This window comes from Macrobrachium rosenbergii, chromosome 6 (genome assembly GCF_040412425.1).
Source record: "Macrobrachium rosenbergii isolate ZJJX-2024 chromosome 6, ASM4041242v1, whole genome shotgun sequence".
Taxonomy (NCBI): domain Eukaryota; kingdom Metazoa; phylum Arthropoda; class Malacostraca; order Decapoda; family Palaemonidae; genus Macrobrachium; species Macrobrachium rosenbergii.
This window is the reverse complement of record NC_089746.1, coordinates 24,162,563-24,185,024: the sequence shown is the minus strand read 5'-3', so window position 1 is coordinate 24,185,024 and position 22,462 is coordinate 24,162,563. Positions and strand designations below refer to the sequence as shown.

Sequence of the window (22,462 nt, the reverse complement as noted above, 5' to 3'; positions counted from 1 at the left end):
ACGCGCTCATAGGACTGATGCCTTTGACCATTAAGTTTTTAATATTGCATTTGATTTTATTGCAAAGCTTTTACAAAAGACTGGGTATAAGCGTGCGTGTCTACGGACCTTAATCATACAAAATAGGGCGGCTGCTTAAAGAAAAACATTGCAAAGTATATCCTGTCTTGATGTTGCATCTAAAAAGACTACCGTGTATTTTCGCCTATGTGTAGAACAATTAAGTTGTGAAATTACCACTTTTGTTTTTCCATAAATGTTAAAGACTATTGTTTAAGTGCAGTGATTATAAAGCTCTCAGATTATTTGAGTTGTAAATACTGAACATGAGTATAACGATTACTTATATGAGTGTATATACTCATACAATAATATGTGCATATATACTGGTATATACTGTAGATCTTAAGGAAATTATCTTTTATTAGTCTTTTAGAAAATTGTTATACTTCTCATTTTGCCAGTTCGTTCCCTTAGAAAATGTGCCTCAGTTATGCTAAGTTTGCAAGAAATGTGGGAGGGATGAGAGATCCAAAGCTTTTTTCATTCCGTATGTGGATCACTTTCTTAGTCTTCTTTTCCTCCTTCTTGGTTATACTTCCTGTCCGTGCTCGGTGCCTTTCGCACCATGCAGAACAGTGAGGATGCTATCATTTTGTTTCCCGGTGATTGCTCTGGTCCTCAGGAAAAGTGGTATATTTACCATTTAAGGGACATTTCTTCATACAAAGGAGTCCACAAGCATTTATCAGGAGCTCATCTGACTCGAGGTACAAAATATTTATACCCCAAAAACTTGGTACTTCCTGTGGCAGCAATATTCAGATCATACCACTTCTACCACCACAGGAGCAGTACTCGTTTAAAATGATGTGTATTGTTGCTGTTGGCCTCAAGAAAGAGAGACTCATATGCCACTTAGAGACCATTTTCTTCCACAAGGGGTTCACGACAATCCACTACGACCTTCTCCCCCTTGGGACACAGTGCAGCAGATTCTCAGACCATTAGCACATCCACGATTAGGCAGTTAATGAAAAATCGTGAGAGTGACAGTTGTTGCGTTTTTCTGTGGCGATGCTTCTGTACTAAGAAATGGCGTAGTGCTGATATAAAGGTCAAGAGTCTTGAGACTTAGAATATAATTAATAGTTAATTTGTTTTGTATCGATGCATTACGTTTTCTTATATATGGCGATAGAAGTACTATTTTTTCATAGTCCTTGATAGTTTGTCAGTTTATTAAATGGATCAGAAAAAACTCAAAAGTCTGTAACAATTTTTTATTTATTTTCAAAATATGTATAAAAATATAATATAATGAAATGCATAATTCTTTCTTTCCCAGGTAAGATCATTTTTTTTCCCTTGCAGTCACTTTACTGATTTATTGTTCATTTCTAAACTTGATGGCAGAAGCATAGTCCTTGACATTAGGATGAGAAAAGACATTAAATAAATATCCTCTGCCATTAATTCATTTCAGTTATAGACTGGAACCTTTCTGAGTGAATAATTAACCTTGTGCGCCTTGGGCAGCTTTGGCAGCCTGCTCTGCAGCAGCCTTCAGCTCTTCTGGAGTTGGGTACTGGAGGGTGGCACCTGGCTGGCACTCGTACACGGGGCAGCAGGCTGGGTATGGCTTAGCTTGGTCGGCTTCGTTCTTGACTCTGCAACCGGGAGATGGCTTGGGCTCAAAGCCACAGTCTTCCACCTTTTCGAAGAATTTTCCTTCGTGTTGAATGCAGGTGGCTTTGCCACAGAAGGGAGCCAGGGACCAAGACTGGCCCACTGGGAACGCCTTTTTGGCAGTGAATCCGTAACATTGATCAGGAGCCTCTGTTAGAATATAAAAATAAACATGAATATTTCAGAAAAATATCAAGTTATTTAGTGAGGATCGTATTTTTTTATTTTTCTTGAATGATATGACTCGGCAGTTTACAAATCGAATAAATAATTAATCAACGATTTTGCTTAACTAATAATTATCTTTCCTTATAAAGAAAGAATGTTTTGCTTAACACAAGATTGATCTGGTTGATACTAACCTTTGCGGACTTCAGCAGGAAGATTTCGAACATTTGGCTTTGGCTGAATCACACCCTGGCTGAGAACCACTGCCATGCAGAATGAGGCGACGATGAAGAATTTCATTTTGGCTGCAAGAGAAAGGGAACAGTGATTATTAAATAGAAATGTGCAAAAAAGTATCGTTATCAGCAGTGGCCATTCCTCAGAAATGTCTTCGTTTCGGTAATACTCTTTCTAGAAATATTCCATAATGAACATTTTACACTTTCCGACTTTAGTACAAATAACTTATATACATGATATGGATTTTGTGAAACTTAACAAGTAAAATTCACAACGGGAACTTTCCATCTTAGATGCCAATAAAATTTCTTCCAAAAGCTTTATCAGTAACAAATTACGATATCGCTTGGTCTTTCGAATACTCACCTCAGCTGGTTGTAGTGTTGATACTACAATGAAGGGCGATCGGTGTGTTCTGTGCTGACCGACGTTCCTGTGACTGTTTATATTCGATGGGCCAAGATCTTGACAGATGCCAGACACTCCAATGTTTACGCTTTTCCTAAATTCCCAGGAAACTTTGTGACGAAATGGTGTGACTAAGAACCGGTAGGTGGCGCAAAATTGCGTCCTTGCGAAACGGGTCTAGTTGTTCCCTCCCGGGAGGCTGCTTGGGGAGACCGCCAGTCCTTGCTTGGCATCGCCCGAGAAAATTGATTGGTATTGCGGTACGGGGATTTTTCGCAGAAATCCGATCTTTCTTCATATTTGTCACGTGATTCAGTTCGTTAGCTTCAAGAAATTCGACTTAAATTACATGCATTACTAAAGTTCAAATGAAATGGAGGCAATGGTGATGATAATGATGATGATGACTTTATACACACACACATATATATATATATATATATATATATATATATATATATATATATATATATATATATATATATATATATATATATATATATATATATATATATAATGTGTGTGTGTGTTGTATGTGAATCATAAATGAACATAAATCAATACACCATAGAAAAGAATATAAGTAATTTAAATCCCACTATCAATAAATACTCATGTAAAATCCGTCCATGCCGTTAGTGTTTTTGTTTACTGTAGCTTATTACTTCATGAATGATAAAGATAAATGGGACTGGGTCTTTTACTCTCTTTGTCAACGTACTGATTTTGTTGCTGGGTGTCACCTTTGTACAAGTGACAGATTTCAACTCTCAACAAATATTACTCAAGAGTAACCCACCTGTCTTACCGAGGATTTCAACAGAAGAAAATCGATTCAAATGCCAAAAATAGATACCCTCTGTCATGCGTCGGCATGACGGTAGCACTTCTCTACTGACGTCTTTCTTTCCTTCTATAGGAAAGGACGAGATTTAAGCAATTCAGCGAAAAACATCAAAACAGCTTGGGTCTCATTCACTCAATCACTTGAGATCTTAGATGCCTCCTTTGACCGCCATGACTGCAGGTCTTAAAAGCACTGAATATTCAAAATTTACCGCCGACGATGAGCGCAAATGATGAAATTCTCACCCATCCTTCCGCTTCCGTCCAGCAGTACTCGGCGTAATGCCTGAGAACAGGAATATAACTCTTTTCCTCTCTCTCCTCATCATGAAAGTAAACGAAGATGACACACTCCTCCCACCCAAGCAGAGCTGAGGCAACCATTCCATTTCAGAAATCGATTCCAAGAAATGGTTTTTCGTGGCAAAGCGTCGACTCAAGGACTCTAGAGAATACGTCCACCAGTTTTGAACCTGCCCACAGAAATGTCCCGTACGCATTCAGTAACATAAACTTTATATCCCTCCAGTGTAAATCATTGTGAACTGTAGCTGAATAGTACTATATAAATATCTGAAATCAGGAGTTCCACAAGTGCCATCGTCCACGTAACCATTAATTCTCTGTTTCTATCTTTATCGTCAACAGTCGTATTATTGTAGTTAGCAGAATAAAATAATTAGCATCTCACTGACGGAAAATTAGAAGGAAACGAAAGCGGGAGAAGATGTTAGGGAAGAAACAAAAGGAGAACTTGTTTAGGAGTTTGGTGGAAAATAGAGTTGCAGCAATTTTCACAGATATCTAAATCAACCTCAAAAGTCTTCTTGGACATTCTCAGTCTCCCTTAATCTCACAGGAAGCACACTAAAAACCTTCTTTTTTTTATTCTTCCTTATACGTACCCTTGACCCTTCCCTGATTTCGAAAAGTGACGCAATGGTTATGATTTTTAATGATGAGAGACCAAAAAAAATCCTTCCTTAATTTCAAAATTTTTCTGAGGAATTTCCAACACGTCCCTACCAGTAGCTAAAATAACTTTAATTGTGAACTAATTCACTTGCCCTCCCTCTCACTGGCCCTCATAAAAAGAGAACCTCAGCTCCTAAAAAAGGTAAAGTACCAGGATTTAAGGTTTTCGTCAGTCACGTTCCCTATTCCTTTTTAATGAATTTCTGTTTCTTTTCATAGTGCGATATACTTGTATTGCCTTCTATACTTTGTGTTGTTTAATTTGCATAGCAGTAACGAGAAGTGTTACGTAATCGTATGACATTCAAGTCACTGGAATCGAGTTCAGTCTAGGCATCTTCTATGCAATTCCTCGATTCCTTCATTACAGTGCTAGTTTCGATTGAGCTTTAGCTTTTTTTATCTGAGATCTCGGACAATTTTAGGACACACAAATAACAACCCATAAACCTGGATGAACTCACAACATTATGATGTCATGAAATCGCTTTTGTATGTAACTAATCATTAAACTTTTAATTGCAATTGATATGCTTATATCTCCTCTTTTATGCATGCATATTGTGATAAAGTCTTAATATATTTTCAAAAGATTTTAAAAATATATTTCATATGAAGAAAATTCCGTTGGATGATAATTATTCGTCCTTTTGCTTCATCGAAGCAAAAGTTTTTGTTCCAATGAGTTTGAGTGATCACCTAAAAATTACTTAAAATTATCGCAAAATATAAGATATAAAATCTCACTCTTTTTATCCAATGCCTTTTTTTCGGAATGCATTAATTCTTAAATAATTATATTATGAGATATTTACATAATATTATTGTCACATGTAAGGTTTACAGTGATATCACAATAATTAGTGAACGAAAGAGATTGATTACAAAAATGAGAGGGAAGTTATTTAACTGCTTTTGTTCATAGTAAAAGGTTTTAATGTTATGCCTTTTCAGATCAATTCTAGATCATTGATAAGCTTCTTTCAATAGAGTGTAGCTATTAAATTCATAGACATTTCTAAAATATAAAAGTAATTTGTAATAAAAGGTTTAGAAAAAGGTGATTGATTTGAGGTATTTTTTAATATTTATAATTAATAAAAAAATAAATTCTCCTTATAGTAATCGTAAATGCCTGTTATCCCTCGATGACTGTTCAATTTGCTTCTCATCCTTTTTCGTCAAATGTTTACTACCACTTCATTTATTCATGACTCCTTGAATTCCTCGTAAGTTGTAATTCATAAACAATTTCGATGGATTTGCCTTTGAGAAGTGGACTGGATCGACTCAGAGAGATCTGTTATCCCTGGGCGCCTTGTGCAGTCTTGGCAGCCTGCTGGGCAGCAGCCTTCAGTTCTTCTTCAGTTGGGTACTGGAGGGTGGCACCTGGCTGGCACTCGTACACGGGGCAGCAGGCTGGGTATGGCTTAGCTTGGTCGGCTTCGTTCTTGACTCTGCAGCCGGGAGATGGCTTGGGCTCAAAGCCACAGTCTTCCACCTTTTCGAAGAGTTTTCCTTCGTGTTGAATGCAGGTGGCTTTCCCACAGAAGGGAGCCAGGGACCAAGACTGACCCACAGGGAAGGCCTTTTTGGCAGTGAATCCATAGCATTGACCTGCAGCCTCTGTATAAACAGAACATTCTTCGTTAGTGTAACAGGTAACCACAATCTCTTTGCTGATGCATTTTTAACTGTTTGAATTCATTATTAATGATATCACTCCTTACGTAAATAGAAACATTTACGTCTTGTAAGCAAAGATATTGTTAATAGATACTAACCTGGGCGGACTTCAGCAGGCAAATTACGGACATTGGGTTTTGGCTGAATCACGTTCTGAGCAAGAGCCACAGCAACGCAGAAGGAGGCTACAGTTAGGAACTTCATTCTGCCTGTAATGGAAAGGAAAACAAATCTTCATCCATATATAATTTAATTTCGACTGTAATCCTTGCCAGATTGAAATGTTACTTCTGAATGAGGATAGCTATGCTAATTTTCTTCATCTCTATTGAAGTACTCTGAAAAAAGTTCTCATTTCTACATATTTTGATTAAATGAAGATGGTCAGAAAAGCCTATTACAATTTCCATGATGTCAATAGTAAGTCCTTAGAATCTTTCAAACACAATATAGAAAAAAGATATATTCTGAACTTATTCAGTGTTTTGAGTTGAAATGATACTGAAAACCTAAATATTCAAAACTTCTGAATTTAACTATCCATTAGCCATCCTTTTGACTACCTACCTTGGCTCACTGTAGTATTGATGCTACACTGAAAGGTATTCGATGTGTTCTGTACCGACCAACCATCCTATGACTGTTTATATCCGATGGACGAGGACCTTGGGAGATGCCAGATACTCCAGTAGTCACTCCTTCTTATGCTGCCTCGGGATTCACGTCTCGCTCTTATCAGTGCTTTATAAAATTTTTCTTTCGTTTTGTAATAGGACACAGAAACAGTTGAAGGAAAGCATTACGTGTTATTAAAGATGACATTTTCACTTAGCAAAAACTAACGACATTTCGGCACCAGCAACGTTTAGTAAATTCCCAGGAACCTCAGTTACGAAATCGCATACCGAAAACGCGTCGAAGTCCCACTGGCAAGCGCTTGCAAAAACTGGCAGAGGAACTGCCTCCCTACCCACTAGTCTAATCAGCGTGCCACATGTCCCCGGAGAAGAATCTTTTCCTAGAATAACTAAAAATTTTCTTTTCTTCATGCAGTCAAATAATTCGACGGATTCATTCTAACACCAAATTATATTAAATTTTGGTTTTTTATAACCTAACTTTATGTTATACCATATATATTTATAGCGTCAAGAAGTGATTTATGACAATATGCTGAAAAGTCAGTGGCCCCCATACCAAATCACATTAAAAATAATGTACCTGATATTTGTTTGAATGAGGTTGGTCATCTAAGGGGCGTTAAAAGACAAAGAACTTTTTGGGATCCTGGAGCCTTACTCTGATACTCTTATATATATATTACTATTTTGCAATACCAATAAACATTAATATATGTTATCCATATATACATATATTTATATATAATATATTATATATGTGTGTATCTCTCTCTCTCTATCAAGACTATATATACATACATACATACTTATCTATATATATATATATATATATATATCATATATATATATATATATATATATATATATATATATATATATATATATATATATGTATATATATATATATATATATATATATATATATATATATATATATATATATGTGTGTGTGTGTGTATGTATGACAAATGTGTATTAGAAATACACGGTGACTGAGGCTGTGATAGCTGTCTTTATTTCCCTGAAAGTATTGCTCTCATCATCCAAGTTTTTAAACATTATTTTTAAATCACGTTTAAGCGAAACGATTTCAGCCAGCCTTTCTTATCCTTTAACTTCGCTGTAATTCAGGAATATTTCGGTCAGCTCTGGTGGCAAAATTTCCAAGTTTAAATTTAATGGCTCAAAGTAACACCATCGTTAAACCAGTTCGATCTGTCTCGTTCCAAAGATCAATGTACATCTTTAAAAGACAAATAAGGATATAAAAAACTGAGGTTTATTACTCTCTTGAAGGTCAAATAAAACAACCAAATACGGGACCCCCTTTGGTTACGCTATAAATTTTTGCAACGGAAGCTATTACTGGTCAACTAGCTTCGAGGCTATCCTAAGAAAGAAAAAGCGTCAAGCGCCCAGAGATAAGCGAGTTCAGTTCCAGTGATGCAAAAGCTTCTTTCATAGTTGCCAGATGACGCAACATTCCTATCAAGGATTCTATCAGATTAATTACGTAGAACTGTATCATCATAGTTGTGATTTAACAATATGATAAAATAAATTAAATCAGTGTTATTTACGGTCTTCCTCTGTTTTGCTTCAAGGCCATTGTTCCGGAAATAATATCAACCATAGCTATAAAGTAACTAGAAGCAGAACAACTTCTAGCAAAACCGAGCCTCCTCTTAAGTGCGTCAACAACAAGTATAACGATGACTTGGAAATTCAAATGATTCAGTCAAGACGCGGTCAAGTCTTTTTATATGAATGAGAATTCCTGACAGCTAACGTCTTCGATAGTTTTTATGAAAGACACAATGTTGAGACTAATGAACATTTATTAAGCGATCATAGGATTGATACCTAGGACCAATAAGTTTTTAATATTCCATTTGCTGTTTTTGCAACGCATTCACAAAAGTGTGAGTATAAGCGTGGGAATGTCTACGGATCTTAATCATACAAAATAGGGCGGTTGCTTAAAGAAAAACATTGGAAGAGTATATCCTGTCTTGGTGTTGCATCTGAGAAGACTTCCATGTATTTTCGCCTAAGTGTAAATAGAACAATTAAGCTGTGAAATTCACACTTTTGTTATTATTGTTTTTCAGTAAATGTTAGACTGTTGTTTAAGTGCCATGATTATAAGACTCTCAGGTTATTAGAGTTGCAAATAATGAGCATGAGTATAATGATCAGTTATATGAATGTATGTACTCATACAATAACATATGCATATATATGGGTATAGAAGTCTTAAGGAAATTATCTTTTATTAGTCTTTTATAAAATTGTTAAACGTTTCATTTTTCCAGTTCATTCACTTGAAAAATATGCCTCAATTACATTAAGTCTGTAAGTAAAGTGGGAGGGATGAGTTATCCAAAGCCTTTTTCATTCCATATTTGGATAAATTTCTGTGTCTTCTTCTCCTCCTTCTTGGTTATACTTCCTGTTCGTACTTGGTGCCTTTCACACCAAGCAGAATAACGAGGATGCTGTTCTTTTCATTTCCCGGTGATTGCTCTGGTCCTCAGGAGAAGTGGTTTATTTACCATTTAAGGGACATTTCCTCCTACAAAGGAGTCCACAATCATTTATCAGGCGCTCATCTGACTCGAGGTACAAAATATTAATACCCCAAAAGCGTGTCACTTCCTGTGGCGGCAATATTCAGATCATACCACTCTACCGCCACAGGAGCAGTCCTTGGTAAAAATGATGTGTGTTATTCCTGTTGCCCTCAAGAAAGAGAGACTCGTATGCCACTTACAGACCACTTTCTTCCACAAGGGGTTCAAGCCCCACACGTTGCTCTTCTCCCCCTTCTGACACAGTGCATCAAATTCTGAGATCTTTAGCACATCCTCGATTAGGCAGTCAATGCATAATTGTGTGTACTGGGAAATTTCGTTATATTGATATAAACGTGTTGCCAAGAGTATTGGAACACGTTTTCTTATGTATGGTAAGAGAAGTACTATTTTTTCATAGTCCTTTTTGATGGTTTGTCATTTTTATGGAATGGGTCAGAAAAATCTTAAAAGTCCATTAAAATTTTTTTTATTTTCAAAATACGTATAAAAATATAATATAATAAGATGCAAATTTCGTTCTTTTCCAGGTAAGATAATTTTTTTCCTCTCAGTCACTTTACTAATTTAATTTTTACTGCGAAACTTGATCGTAGAAGCATAGTCCTTGACATTGCGGTGAGAAAAGACATTAAATAAATATGTTCAGTCATTAATTCATTTCAGTTATAGACTGGAACCTTTCTGAGTGAATAATTAACCTTGTGCGCCTTGGGCAGCTTTGGCAGCCTGCTCTGCAGCAGCCTTCAGCTCTTCTGGAGTTGGGTACTGGAGGGTGGCACCTGGCTGGCACTCGTACACGGGGCAGCAGGCTGGGTATGGCTTAGCTTGGTCGGCTTCGTTCTTGACTCTGCAACCGGGAGATGGCTTGGGCTCAAAGCCACAGTCTTCCACCTTTTCGAAGAGTTTTCCTTCGTGTTGAATGCAGGTGGCTTTGCCACAGAAGGGAGCTAGGGGCCAAGACTGGCCCACTGGGAAGGCCTTTTTGCAGTGAATCCGTAACATTGACCAGGAGCCTCTGTTAGAATATAACAACAAACGTGAATATTTTAGAAAAATGTCAAGGATCGTCTTTATTTTTCCTTGAATGACATGACTCGGCATTTTAGAAACCGAATGAATAATTAATTAATGATTTTGCTTCACTAATAATTATCTTTCCTTATAAAGGAAAGAATGTTTTGCTCAACACAAGACTGATCTGGTTGATACTAACCTTTGCGGACTTCAGCAGGAAGATTTCGAACATTTGGTTTTGGCTGAATCACACCCTGGCTGAGAACCACTGCCATGCAGAATGAGGCGACGATGAAGAATTTCATTTTGGCTGCAAGAGAAAGGGAATAGTGATTATTAGATGGAAATTTACCAAACAGTTTCGTTATCAGCAGCGGCTATTAATCAGAAATGTCTTCATTTCCGTAATACTCTTTCAGAAATATTCCATAATAAACACTTTACACTTTCCGACTTTAGTACAAATAACTTTCACGATATGGATTTTGTGAAATGTAACAAGTAAAATTCACAACGAGACCTTGTCATCTAAGCTGCCAATAAAATTTCTTCCAAAAGGTTTATCAGTAACAAATAATTATATCGTTTGGTCTTTCGAATACTCACCTCAGCTGACTGTAGTGTTGATGCTACAATGAAAAGAGATCGGTGTGTTCTGTGCTGACCGATGTTCCTGTGACTGTTTATATCCGATGGGCGAAATCTTGAGAGATGCCAGGCGCCTCAATTTTTACGCTTTTCCTAAATTCCCAGGAATCTCAGTGACGAAACTGTAGGACTAAGAGCCGGTAGGTGGAGCAAAATATCATCTTGGCAAAACAGGTCTAGTTGCTCCCTCCCTGGAGCCTGCCCGAGCAGCCCTCCATTCCCTGCTTGGCATAGCCCGAAAAAAGTTGATTCTTCTTGCGTTGTGGGAAATTTTCGCTGAAATTAGAACTTTCTTCATATTTGTCAAGTGATTCACTTTATTAGCTTTCAGATATTCTACCTTCAGTTACATGCATTACTAAAGTTTAAATGAAATGGGAACCAGAAAAGCTACAAGAGTCATACCTACTGTAGTTGAATGAGAGGTGTGAGAATGGAGGGTGGATCTGAGTGATTTGTGGAATGCAAACCACAAGAAAGACATGAAACAGGCCCCTTGCATTAATTGGCGTTGAAGGCGACGGTGATGGTAATGATGATGATAACTTATATACACAGCACACAGACATATATATATATATATATATATATATATATATATATATATATATATTATATTTACAGATATACATATATGCATATACATACACTGATGCACTGATCCCTTCGTGATCAACAAGAAGTGTATCGATGACTTGGAAATTCAAATGATTTAGTCAAGACGAGGTCAGGTATTTGCGTATGGATGAGAATTCCTGACAGATGTCGTCCTCGATAGTTTTTATTAAAGACACAATGTCGAGACTAATGAACATTTATTAAGCGCTCATATAACTGATACCTAGGACCAGTACGTTTTTAATATTCCATTTGATTTTTTTGCAACGCATTTACAAAATTGTGGGTATAAGATCTGAAATGTCTACGGACGTTAATCATACAAAATAGGGTGGCTGCTTCAAGAAAAGCATTGTACAGGGTGTTTCGAAATTAGAACCCTACCCTCCCCCCTCTACAGCATAAACTAAATTAGATATGGACAAAAACAAAAGTAATTCAGAACAGGTATTTATTTAAGTTTCTCTCTGAGTATTTAATATTTTGTGTGGCCTCCATCTACCTGCACCACAGCCTGCATTCTTGAGGGGTATGATTTCAGCAAATCGCAAAAAAGCTGAGACTCAAACTCCATTTCTCTGAGCACTTTGGTCACCTCTCTTTGCAGTCGTCGAGGCTTGGTATACCATCATAGTTCACTGTGCGCACTTCAACACGATCCTTTAAGATAATACCAATGTTTTCACACACATTAAGGTCAGGGGAGCTAACTGGAAATTCGCTTGACGAGAAGAAATCGATACCACTTTTTCGAAGCAGCTCCTGTGTCTGAAGAGCCTCGAAACATGGTGCCTTATCATGCAAAAATGTGACTTCTTCAACAGATAACACATTTTCAGAATCTTTGAGGAAAGAAATACTCCACCAGTTTCTCTGAAGTGTTCGCCATTCCATGACTGTCCATTTTCTTTGATGATCCACATTAATCATTTGGCTGTGAAACAGAGAAAAATTCCCAAACATTCAGGAAATTTCACAATTTGGCGATAGCACACGTCATCGCTGATATCATCCAACTCTGCAGCCCAAATGATGTCATTTTCATGATTTGACTTCCTGACTGTGTAAATGAAGAATTCATCTGATGCAGCAACATGGAGAAAGTCAGCTTCATCCCAATCTTTAAGAAATGAACCACAAAACCATGCGCAGTCTTCTCTCTGTTGCTGAGTGATGTTAGGCTTGCTGATAACATGAAATGTCTTGATACCAGATTTTTCAACTCATGATATACAGCACTATAACTTCTCTTCTTTCGCCTTCTTGTTTCTAGTTCAAGCGCCAATTTATGTATAGACTTTCTTGGCCTACCTACTGCCTCAGCTATGATGTCTTTTGACTCCTGAGAAAGGACTTCATGCCTTCCAAGATTCTCACTCTTTTCGCGATGACCGTCTTATGGATTTTTGTTCCAGTTTCTTTTAACAAAGGATTCATCTCTTTAAATGTATTTAGCTATCCAGGAACGTGAAATGAATGATGCGCCAGCATCCATGGCCTCTATGAAGGTTATAGCCCGGAATCGGTTAATCCATCTGATTTCCTCCGAGTCATTTGCCATGACTGTATCTAACTCCGTCACTCAGTCTGAAAATACAAGAAACATAAAATGAACAATAGCTTAATAGAACTTAAAATAACGTACTTGGAGATAGGCTATAGCAGAAAACTTCATAACTTTCCATTTGTTCTGTGGAGGGGGGGGGCTATAATTTCGAAACACCCGGTATATCCTGTATTGGCGTTGCGTCCGAGAAGACTACAGTGTATTTTCGCCCAGCTGTAAATTGAACAATTAAGCTGTGAAATTAACACTTTTGTTATTGCTCTTTTTTCCCTAAAGGATAAAAACTATTATTTAAGTGCCATGATTATAAGACTCTCAGGTTATTAGAGTTGTAAATAATGAGCATATGTATAACGATCAGTTACATGAATGCATATGATCATACATTTTAATATATATACAGGTGTATGGCTCCATGAGTCCTAAGGAAATTGTCTTTTATTAGTCTTTCATAAAATTTTTAAACTTTTATTTTGCCAGTTCATTCACTTTTAAAATATGCCTCAGTTACGTTAAGTTTGTAAGAAAAGTGGGAGGGATGAGTTATCCAGAGCTTTTTTCACTCCATATTTGGATCACCTTCTGTCTCTTCTTTTCCTCCTTCTTGGTTACACTTCCTGTCAGGTCTTGGTGCCTTTCGCACCATGCAGAACAGTGTGGATGCTGTTCATTTTATTTCCTGGTCCTCAGAGAAGTGGTTTATTTACCATTTAAGGGACATTTCCTCCTGCAAAAGAATCCACAAGCATTTATCAGGAGCTCATCTGACTCGAGGTACAAAATATTTATACCCCATAAACTTGGCAATTCCTATGGCAGCAATATTCAGATCATACTGCTTCCATCACCACAGGAGCAGTCCTCGGTAAAAATTATGTATATTGTTGCTGTTGGCCTCAAGAAAGAGAGACTCATATGCCACTTAAAGACCATTTGCTTCACAAGGGGTTCACGACAATCCACTACGACCTTCTCCTCCTTGGGACACAGTGTAGTAGGTTCGCAGACCGTTAGCATATCCACGATTAGGCAGTCAATGTAAAATTGTGAGTGACTGTAGTTCCGTTTTTCTGTAGTGATGCCTCTGCACTAAGAAAGGTGTAATGCTGATATAAAAGTATCAATGTCAAGAGTTTTGGAACATGGAATATTAGCAGTTAATTTGGTTTTATCGATGCATTACGTTTTCTTATATATAGCAATAGAAGTACTATTTTTTCATAGTCCTTGATAGTTTGTCAATTTATTAAATGGATCAGAAAAAACTCAAAAGTCCGTAACAATTTTTTATTTATTTTCAAAATATGTATAAAAATATAAAATTATAAAATACAAAATTCTTTCTTTTCCCGGTAAGATCATTTTTTCCCTCGCAGTCACTTTACAGATTTATTTTTTATTTGTCAACTTGATGGCAAAAGCATAGTCCTTGACTTTCCGATGAGAAAAGACATTAAATAAATATCCTCCGTCATTAATTCATTTCAGTTATAGACTGGAACCTTTCTGAGTGAATAATTAACCTTGTGCGCCTTGGGCAGCTTTGGCAGCCTGCTCTGCAGCAGCCTTCAGCTCTTCTGGAGTTGGGTACTGGAGGGTGGCACCTGGCTGGCACTCGTACACGGGGCAGCAGGCTGGGTATGGCTTAGCTTGGTCGGCTTCGTTCTTGACTCTGCAACCGGGAGATGGCTTGGGCTCAAAGCCACAGTCTTCCACCTTTTCGAAGAGTTTTCCTTCGTGTTGAATGCAGGTGGCTTTGCCACAGAAGGGAGCCAGGGACCAAGACTGCCCCACAGGGAAGGCCTTTTTGGCAGTGAATCCGTAACATTGACCAGGAGCCTCTGTTTGAATATAACAATAAACATGAATATTTCAGAAAAATATCAAGTAATTTAATGAGGATCGTATTTTTTTTTGAATGACATGATTCGGCAGTTTACAAATCGAATGAATAATTAATCAGTGATTTTGCTTAACTAATAATTATCTTTCCTTATAAAGGAAAGAATGTTTTGCTCAACACAAAAGTGATCTGGTTGATACTAACCTTTGCGGACTTCAGCAGGCAGATTTCGAACATTTGGCTTTGGCTGAATCACACCCTGGCTGAGAACCACTGCCATGCAGAATGAGGCGACGATGAAGAATTTCATTTTGGCTGCAAGAGAAAGGGAATAGTGATTATCAGATGGAAATTAACGAAACAGTATCGTGATCAGCAGTGGCTGTTCCTCAGAAATATCTTCATTTTGGTAATATTCTTTCTAGAAATATTCCATAATGAACATTTTACACTTTCCGACTTTAGTACAAATAACTTACATGATATGGAATTTATGAAACGTAACAATTAAAATTCTCAACGAGAACTTGCCATCTAAGCTTCAAATAAACTTTCTTCCAAAAGCTTTATCAGTAGTAAATAGTGACTTCGTTGGTCTTTCGAATACTCACCTCAGCTGACTATAATGCTGATGCTACACTGAAGGGCGATCGGTGTATTCTGTGCTGACCGATGTTTCGGCGATTGCTTATATCCGATGGGCGAAGATCTTCAGAGATGCCAGACACTCCAATGTTTACGCTTTTCCTAAATCCCGAGGATTCCTAGTGACGAAATGGTGTGACTAAGAACCGGTAGGTGGCGCAAAATAGCACCCTTACAAAAACAGGTCTAGTTGTGCCCTCCCCGGGGCCTACACGGAGAGATCTCCAGTTCTTGCTTGGCATGGCCCAGAAAATTTGATTTGTCTTGCTTTTCGGGAAATTTTTCTCGGAAATTTAAACTTTATTCATATTTGTCAGCTGATTCAATTTGTTAACGTTAGACATTCTATATATATATATATATATATCTATATATATATATATATATATATATATATATATATATATATATATATATATATATATATATATACAATTATATATGTGTGTGTGTGTTTGTGTGTCTGTATGTATGTATATCATGAAGTTAATTCCCATGGAATAAATATAAATTAACAGGCCAAGGAAAAAAATACAAGCAATTTAAAAACTACTAATAATTAATGCTCGTTTAACATTTGTTTGTACAGGAAATGTTTTTTTACCATAGTTTATGTGACATCTTTATAGCATTAATAGATTTAAAATCTCTACATATACTACTCGAAAATAAATCACCCCTCTTCCCGAAGATTTGAACAGATAAATGTTTTATGGCGACTCAAATGCCAAAAACAGAGGATACCCTCAGTCATACGTCGGTATGGCGACCACCCATCTCTCCAGATGTCTTTCTTGCCTCCCACAGGAAGGAGCAATATTCAAGCAATTTAGGGTAAAGCATCAAAATAGCTTGGGCCTCATACACTATTGCAATCACTTGAACTCTTAGATGTCGCCTTTGACCGCCATAGTTACAGTTCTTACAGGCAGAGAATATACAAAATTTTCCTCCGACGATGAGCACGAAGGGTGAAATTCTCACCCATCCTTCCGTTTCCCGACAGCAGTTCACCGCGTAATACCTGAAGACTGGAACAAAACTCTTTCCCTCTCTCTCCTAATCATGGAGGTGAACAAAGATGACACACCCCTCCCACCCAAGCACAGCTGAAGCAACCATTCCATTTCAGGAGTCAATTCCAAGAAATGGTTTAGAAGGTCGAAGAGTCCAACCAAACACTACAGAATACGTCCAACAGTTTTAAACCTGCCCACAGAACTATCCTGTACGCATTCTGTAACATAAACTTTATATCCTTCCAGTGTAAATCATTGTGAACTGTAGCTGAATAATATTATATAAATATCTGAAGTCAGCACTTCCACAAGTGCCATCGTCCAAGTCACCATTATTTCTTCGTTTCTCTTTTTTATCGTCAATAGTCATATTGTTTTCGTTTGCAGAATAAAATAATTAGCATCTCAGTGACGGAAACTTAGAAGGAAACGAAAGCGGGAGAAGATGTAAGGGAAAGAAGCAGCTGAGGAAATTTTGCAGATATTAAAATCAGTAGAAAATGCCTTCTTTCACTTTCTCAGTAACTCTGTTAATCTTTCTCTCATTGTCTTTCTATTCATCCTTGTCTCTATCCCACAGGAAGCATGCAAAAAAAAAAACTTTTTTTATTCCATCTTTTACGTACTCTTCGTTCTTCCCTGATTTCAAAAAAGACGCAATTATCATGATTTTTCATGATGAGAGGTTAAATAAAAAATTTTTCCGAAAAATTTTCATTTTTTTTTCTTTTTTAACTGAGATCTCGGACAATTTTGGGAAACACAAACAGCAACCCATAAACCTGGAAGACCTCAAAAATTATTTCTCTTAATGACGTCATTTACCACCATTGTTGCCTGTCTTAAAATCGCTCGTAATTAACCCTAAAACTTTAAACCGTGATTGATGTGCATATACCTCCTCTTTTATATATGCATATTGTCTTAAAGTGTTAATATAGTACTTTCAAAATAATTCCAATTATATTTGACTTGAATGATAATTATTCGTTTTTTGCTTCATCAAAGCAAATGTTCTTATTGTTAATGAGTGAGGGCAATAACAAAAAATTACTTAAAATTATCGCAATATATAAGCTGGAAAATCTCTTTTTCTTATTTAATGCCTCTAAATCCGGTTACATTCAGCCTGAAATCATTATTATGAGAAATTAACAATTATTGTTATCGGTAAGGTTAACGGCGATAATGTAATAATTAGTAAACGATAGTGAATAAAGATAAAAAGTGAAGTACTGTATATACAAAACGAGTAATTAAGTAACAACAATATCGTCAGTTACTTAAATGATTTTGTTTCATAGTAAAAGATTTTAATGTTTTGCTTTTTCAGATTAATTGTAGATCATTCATAAACTTGTTTCTACTTGAGGGTATCGATGAAATTCATAGACATTATAAATAAAGTGATTTACAACAGAAGGTTTAAGAAAGGATTATTTTGAGATAATTTTTTATTTTCATTTTAATATAAATATAAATTTTCTCTGTATATTAATCGTAAATGCCTGTTATCTCTCAATGAATGTTCATTTTTTCTTTTTCATTCATTTTTATGAAATGCTTACTCACACTTCATTTGTTCATGACTCCTTAAATTCTTCGTAAGTTAAAATTGATAAAAAATTTCGAAGGATGTGTTTGGTGGGAAGTGGACTGGATCGACTCAGAGAGATCTTATCCCTGGGCGCCTTGTGCTGCTTTGGCAGCCTGCTCTGCAGCAGCCTTCAGCTCTTCTGGAGTTGGGTACTGGAGGGTGGCACCTGGCTGGCATTCGTACACGGGGCAGCAGGCTGGGTATGGCTTAGCTTGGTCGGCTTCGTTCTTGACTCTGCAGCCGGGAGAAGGCTTTGGCTCAAAGCCACAGTCTTCCACCTTTTCAAAGAGTTTGCCTTCGTGCTGAATGCAGGTGGCTTTGCCACAGAAGGGAGCTAGGGGCCAAGACTGGCCCACGGGGAAGGCCTTTTTGGCAGTGAATCCGTAACATTGACCAGGAGCCTCTGTTAGAATATATAAAAATAAACATGAATATTTCATAAAAATATCAAGTCATTTAATGAGGAGCATATTTTTTTATTTTGTTCGAATGATATGATGCAATAATCGAATAAATTTTGCATAACCGACAACTAACTCTCCTTATAAAGAAAAGTATGTTTTTCTTAAAATAAGGTTGATTTGGTTGACACTAACCTTTGCGAACTTCAGCAGGCAGATTTCGAACATTTGGCTTTGGCTGAATCACATCTTGGCTAAGAACCACTGCCATGCAGAATGAGGCGACGATGGAGAATTTCATTTTGGCTGCGAGAGAAGGGAAAGATGTCATTATATGGAATTTTTCGAAATAGTATCGGTATTAGCAGTGTCTATTCATCTTTGCTAGTCTAATACACTTTTAAGACATACTCCATAATGAACATTTTGTGCACATTTCTCGCACTTATTGTTTTCCCTGCAGATATTTATTCATGATTTCATATAACAATTTACTTATGCTAACTTTAAATCTGTTGGCTTTACTACAAGTAACTTACTTGATATGGCATTCGTGATACGTTAAATAGTAAAATTCACAACGAGAACTTGCTAAGCTGCCCATAACATTTCTTCCTAAATTTTGTCAAAAAAAATATATATATATCGTCTGGTGTTTCGAAAACTTACCTCAGTTGACTGTAGTGCTACACTGAAGGATGATTGATGTGTTCTGTACTGAGCGACGTTCCTGTGACTATTTATATCCGCTGGGCGAAGATCTTGAGAGTTGCCAGAAACCCCAATTTCTACGCTTTTCCTGAATTCCCAGGAATCTTAGTGATGAAACTGGACTAAGAGCCGGTAGGTGGAGCAAAATATCATCTTGGCAAAAAGGTCTAGTCGCTCCCCACCCTAGAACCTGACCGAGCAGCCCTCCATTCCCTGCTTGGCATGGCCCGAAAAAAGTTGATTCTTCTTGCGTTGTGGGAAATTTTCGCGGTAATTCGAACTTTCTTCATATTTGTCAAGTGATTCACTTCATTAGCTTTCAGATATTCTACCTTCAGTTACATGCATTACTAAAGTTTAAATGAAATGGGTACCAGAAAAGCTAGAAGAGTCATACCTAGTTAAATGAGAAGTGTGAGAATGGAGGGTGGATATGTGTGATTTATGGAATGTAAACCACATGAAAGACATGAAATAGGCCCTTTGCATTACCTGGCGTTGAAGGCGACGATGATGATAATGATGATAACTTTATACGCACACACACACTATATATATATATATATATATATATATATATATATATATATATATATATATATATATATATATATATATATATATATATATATATATATTATATATTTATATATTTAAATATATATTTATATATATATATATATATATATTTATATATTTAAATATATATTTACATATATGTATATACATACGCTGATGCACTGATCCCTTCGTGATCAACAAGAAGTGTATCGATGACTTGGAAATTCAAATGATTTAGTCAAGACGAGGTCAGGTATTTGCGAATGGATGAGAATTCCTGACAGATGTCGTCCTCGATAGTTTTTATTAAAGACACAATGTCGAGACTAATGAACATTTATTAAGCGCTCATATAACTGATACCTAGGACCAGTACGTTTTTAATATTCCATTTGATTTTTTTGCAACGCATTTACAAAATTGTGGGTATAAGACTGTGAATGTCTACGGACGTTAATCATACAAAATAGGGTGGCTGCTTCAAGAAAAGCATTGTACAGGGTGTTTCGAAATTAGGGGCGCCCCCTCTACAGCATAAACTACAATTGATATGGACAAACACAAAAGTAATTTAGAACAGGTATTTATTTAAGTTCCTCTCTGAGTATTTAATATTTTTTGTGGCCTCCATCTGCCTGTACCACAGCCTGCATTCTTGAGGGGTATGATTTCAGCAAATCGCAAAAAAGCTGAGACTCAAACTCCATTTCCCTGAGCACTTCGGTCACCTCTCTTTGTAGTCGTCGAGGCTTGGTAAACCATCATAGTTCACTGTGCGCGCTTCAACACGATCCTTTAAGATACTACCAATGTTTTCACACACATTAAGGTCAAGGGAGCTACCTAGAAATTCACTTGACGAGAAGAAATCGATACCACTTTTTCGAAGCAGCTCCTGTGTCTGAAGAGCCTCAAAACATGGTGCCTTATCATGCAAAAATGTGACTTCCTCAAAAGATAACACACTTTCAAGATCTTTGAGGAAAGGAAATACTCCATCAGTAAGCACAGTTTCTCTGAAGTATTCGCCATTCCATGACTCCTTTTTCTTTGATGATCCACATTAACCATTTGGCTGTGAAACAGAGAAAAATTCCCAAACATTCAGGAAATTTCACAACTTGGCGATAGCACACATCATCGCTGATATCATCCAACTTTGCCGCCCAAATGATGTCATTTTTATGATTTGACTTCCTGACTGTGTAAATGAAGAATTCATCTCATGTGGCAACATGGAGAAAGTCAGCATCATCCGAATCTTTAAGAAATGAACCACAAAACCATGCACAGTCTTCTTTCTGTTGCTGAGTGATGTTGGGCTTGCTGATAACATGAAATGGCTTGATACCAGATTTTTCAACTCAAGATATACGGCACTATAACTTCTCTTCTTTCCCCTTTTTGTTTCTAGTTCAAGCACCAATTTACATACAGACTTTCTTGGTCTACCCACTGCCTCAGTTATGATGTCTTTTGACTCCTGAGAAAGAACTTCAGGCCTTCCAAGATTCTCACTCTTTTCGCAATGACAGTCATATGGATTTTTGTTCCAGTTTCTTTTAACAAAGGATTCATCTCTTTTAATGTATTTAGCTATCCAGGAACGTGAAATGAATGATGCGCCAGCATCCCTGGCCTCTCTGAAGGTTATAGGCCGGATTCGGTCAATCCATCTGATTCCCTCCGAGTCGTTAGCCATGGCTGTATCTAACTCCGTCACTCAGTCTGAAATTACAAGAAATATAAAATGAAAAATAGCTTAATAGAAACTTGAAATAACATACTTGGAGATAGGCTATAGCAGAAAACTTCATAACTTTGCATTTGTTCTGTCGAGGGGGGTGTGGCACTAATTTCGAAACACCCTGTATATCCTGTCTTGGCGTTGCATCCGAGAAGACTACCGTGTATGAAATTTCGCCCAACTGTAAATCGAACAATTAAGCTGTGAAATTAACACTTTTGTTATTGCTCTTTTTTCCCTAAAGGATAAAAACTATTATTTAAGTGCCATGATTATAAGACTCTCAGGTTATTAGAGTTGTAAATAATGAGCATATGTATAACGATCAGTTACATGAATGCATATGATCATACATTAATATGTATACAGGTGTATGGGTCCATAAGTCCTAAGGAAATTGTCTTTTATTAGTCTTTTATAAAATTTTTAAACTTTTTATTTTGCCAGTTCATTCACTTTGAAAATATGCCTCAGTTACGTTAAGTTTGTAAGAAAAGTGGGAGGGATGATTTGTCCAGAACTTTTTTCACTCCATATTTGGATCACTTTCTGTCTCTTCTTTTCCTCCTTCTTGGTTACACTTCCTGTCAGGACTTGGTGCCTTTCGCACCATGCAGAACAGTGAGGATGCTATCATTTTATTTCCCAGTGATTACTCTGGTCCTCAGGATAAGTGGTTTATTTACCATTTAAGGGACATTTCCTCCTACAGAGGAGTCCACAAGCATTTATCAGGAGCTCATCTGACTCGAGGTACGGAATATTTATACCCCAAAACCTTGGCAATTCTTGTGGCAGCAATATTCAGATCACACTGCTTCTATCACCACAGGAGCAGTTC

General features: G+C 36.9%; 4 protein-coding genes across 6 annotated transcripts; all 4 read right to left on the bottom strand.

The window, feature by feature from the left end:
- Window positions 1–1,269: 1,269 nt before the first annotated feature.
- On the bottom strand, window positions 1,270–10,985 carry LOC136839335 (uncharacterized). Of its 3 annotated transcripts, none has more exons than XM_067105227.1 (3): window positions 10,871–10,985; window positions 10,464–10,574; window positions 1,270–1,839 (listed from the first exon to the last, which is right to left on the bottom strand). In XM_067105227.1, the coding sequence occupies exons 2-3, from the start codon at window positions 10,567–10,569 to the stop codon at window positions 1,517–1,519; spliced, it is 429 nt and encodes a 142-aa protein (XP_066961328.1). In that variant the 5' UTR covers window positions 10,570–10,574; window positions 10,871–10,985; the 3' UTR covers window positions 1,270–1,516. The 3 variants fall into 3 exon arrangements, 2 of the variants coding, with proteins under 2 accessions (XP_066961328.1, XP_066961327.1); XM_067105226.1 differs by lacking the exons at window positions 10,464–10,574; window positions 10,871–10,985 and adding exons at window positions 2,052–2,162; window positions 2,464–2,576; XR_010853298.1 differs by lacking the exon at window positions 1,270–1,839 and adding an exon at window positions 9,721–10,265.
- On the bottom strand, window positions 5,391–6,724 carry LOC136839740 (uncharacterized). The gene is made up of 3 exons (XM_067106084.1): window positions 6,580–6,724; window positions 6,111–6,221; window positions 5,391–5,952 (listed from the first exon to the last, which is right to left on the bottom strand). Exons 2-3 carry the CDS (start codon window positions 6,214–6,216, stop codon window positions 5,630–5,632), a joined length of 429 nt encoding a protein of 142 aa, XP_066962185.1. The 5' UTR covers window positions 6,217–6,221; window positions 6,580–6,724; the 3' UTR covers window positions 5,391–5,629.
- Window positions 10,986–14,370: 3,385 nt separating the features above from the next.
- Window positions 14,371–15,652, bottom strand: LOC136839331 (uncharacterized). The gene is made up of 3 exons (XM_067105223.1): window positions 15,552–15,652; window positions 15,145–15,255; window positions 14,371–14,938 (listed from the first exon to the last, which is right to left on the bottom strand). The coding sequence occupies exons 2-3, from the start codon at window positions 15,248–15,250 to the stop codon at window positions 14,616–14,618; spliced, it is 429 nt and encodes a 142-aa protein (XP_066961324.1). The 5' UTR covers window positions 15,251–15,255; window positions 15,552–15,652; the 3' UTR covers window positions 14,371–14,615.
- A 2,388-nt stretch (window positions 15,653–18,040) lies between these two features.
- LOC136839333 (uncharacterized) lies at window positions 18,041–19,317 on the bottom strand. The gene is made up of 3 exons (XM_067105225.1): window positions 19,272–19,317; window positions 18,798–18,908; window positions 18,041–18,604 (listed from the first exon to the last, which is right to left on the bottom strand). Exons 2-3 carry the CDS (start codon window positions 18,901–18,903, stop codon window positions 18,282–18,284), a joined length of 429 nt encoding a protein of 142 aa, XP_066961326.1. The 5' UTR covers window positions 18,904–18,908; window positions 19,272–19,317; the 3' UTR covers window positions 18,041–18,281.
- Between the last annotated feature and the right edge of the window lie 3,145 nt (window positions 19,318–22,462).

Coding starts and splice junctions, on each gene's coding strand:
- LOC136839740 (XM_067106084.1), bottom strand. CDS start 6,216: ATGAAGTTCCTAACTGTAGCCTCCTTCTGCGTTGCTGTGGCTCTTGCT. Junction 5,953..6,110: donor GCCTGCTGAAGTCCGCCCAG/GTTAGTATCTAT, acceptor CTGTTTATACAG/AGGCTGCAGGTCAATGCTAT.
- LOC136839335 (XM_067105227.1), bottom strand. CDS start 10,569: ATGAAATTCTTCATCGTCGCCTCATTCTGCATGGCAGTGGTTCTCAGC. Junction 1,840..10,463: donor TCCTGCTGAAGTCCGCAAAG/GTTAGTATCAAC, acceptor ATATTCTAACAG/AGGCTCCTGATCAATGTTAC.
- LOC136839331 (XM_067105223.1), bottom strand. CDS start 15,250: ATGAAATTCTTCATCGTCGCCTCATTCTGCATGGCAGTGGTTCTCAGC. Junction 14,939..15,144: donor GCCTGCTGAAGTCCGCAAAG/GTTAGTATCAAC, acceptor ATATTCAAACAG/AGGCTCCTGGTCAATGTTAC.
- LOC136839333 (XM_067105225.1), bottom strand. CDS start 18,903: ATGAAATTCTCCATCGTCGCCTCATTCTGCATGGCAGTGGTTCTTAGC. Junction 18,605..18,797: donor GCCTGCTGAAGTTCGCAAAG/GTTAGTGTCAAC, acceptor ATATTCTAACAG/AGGCTCCTGGTCAATGTTAC.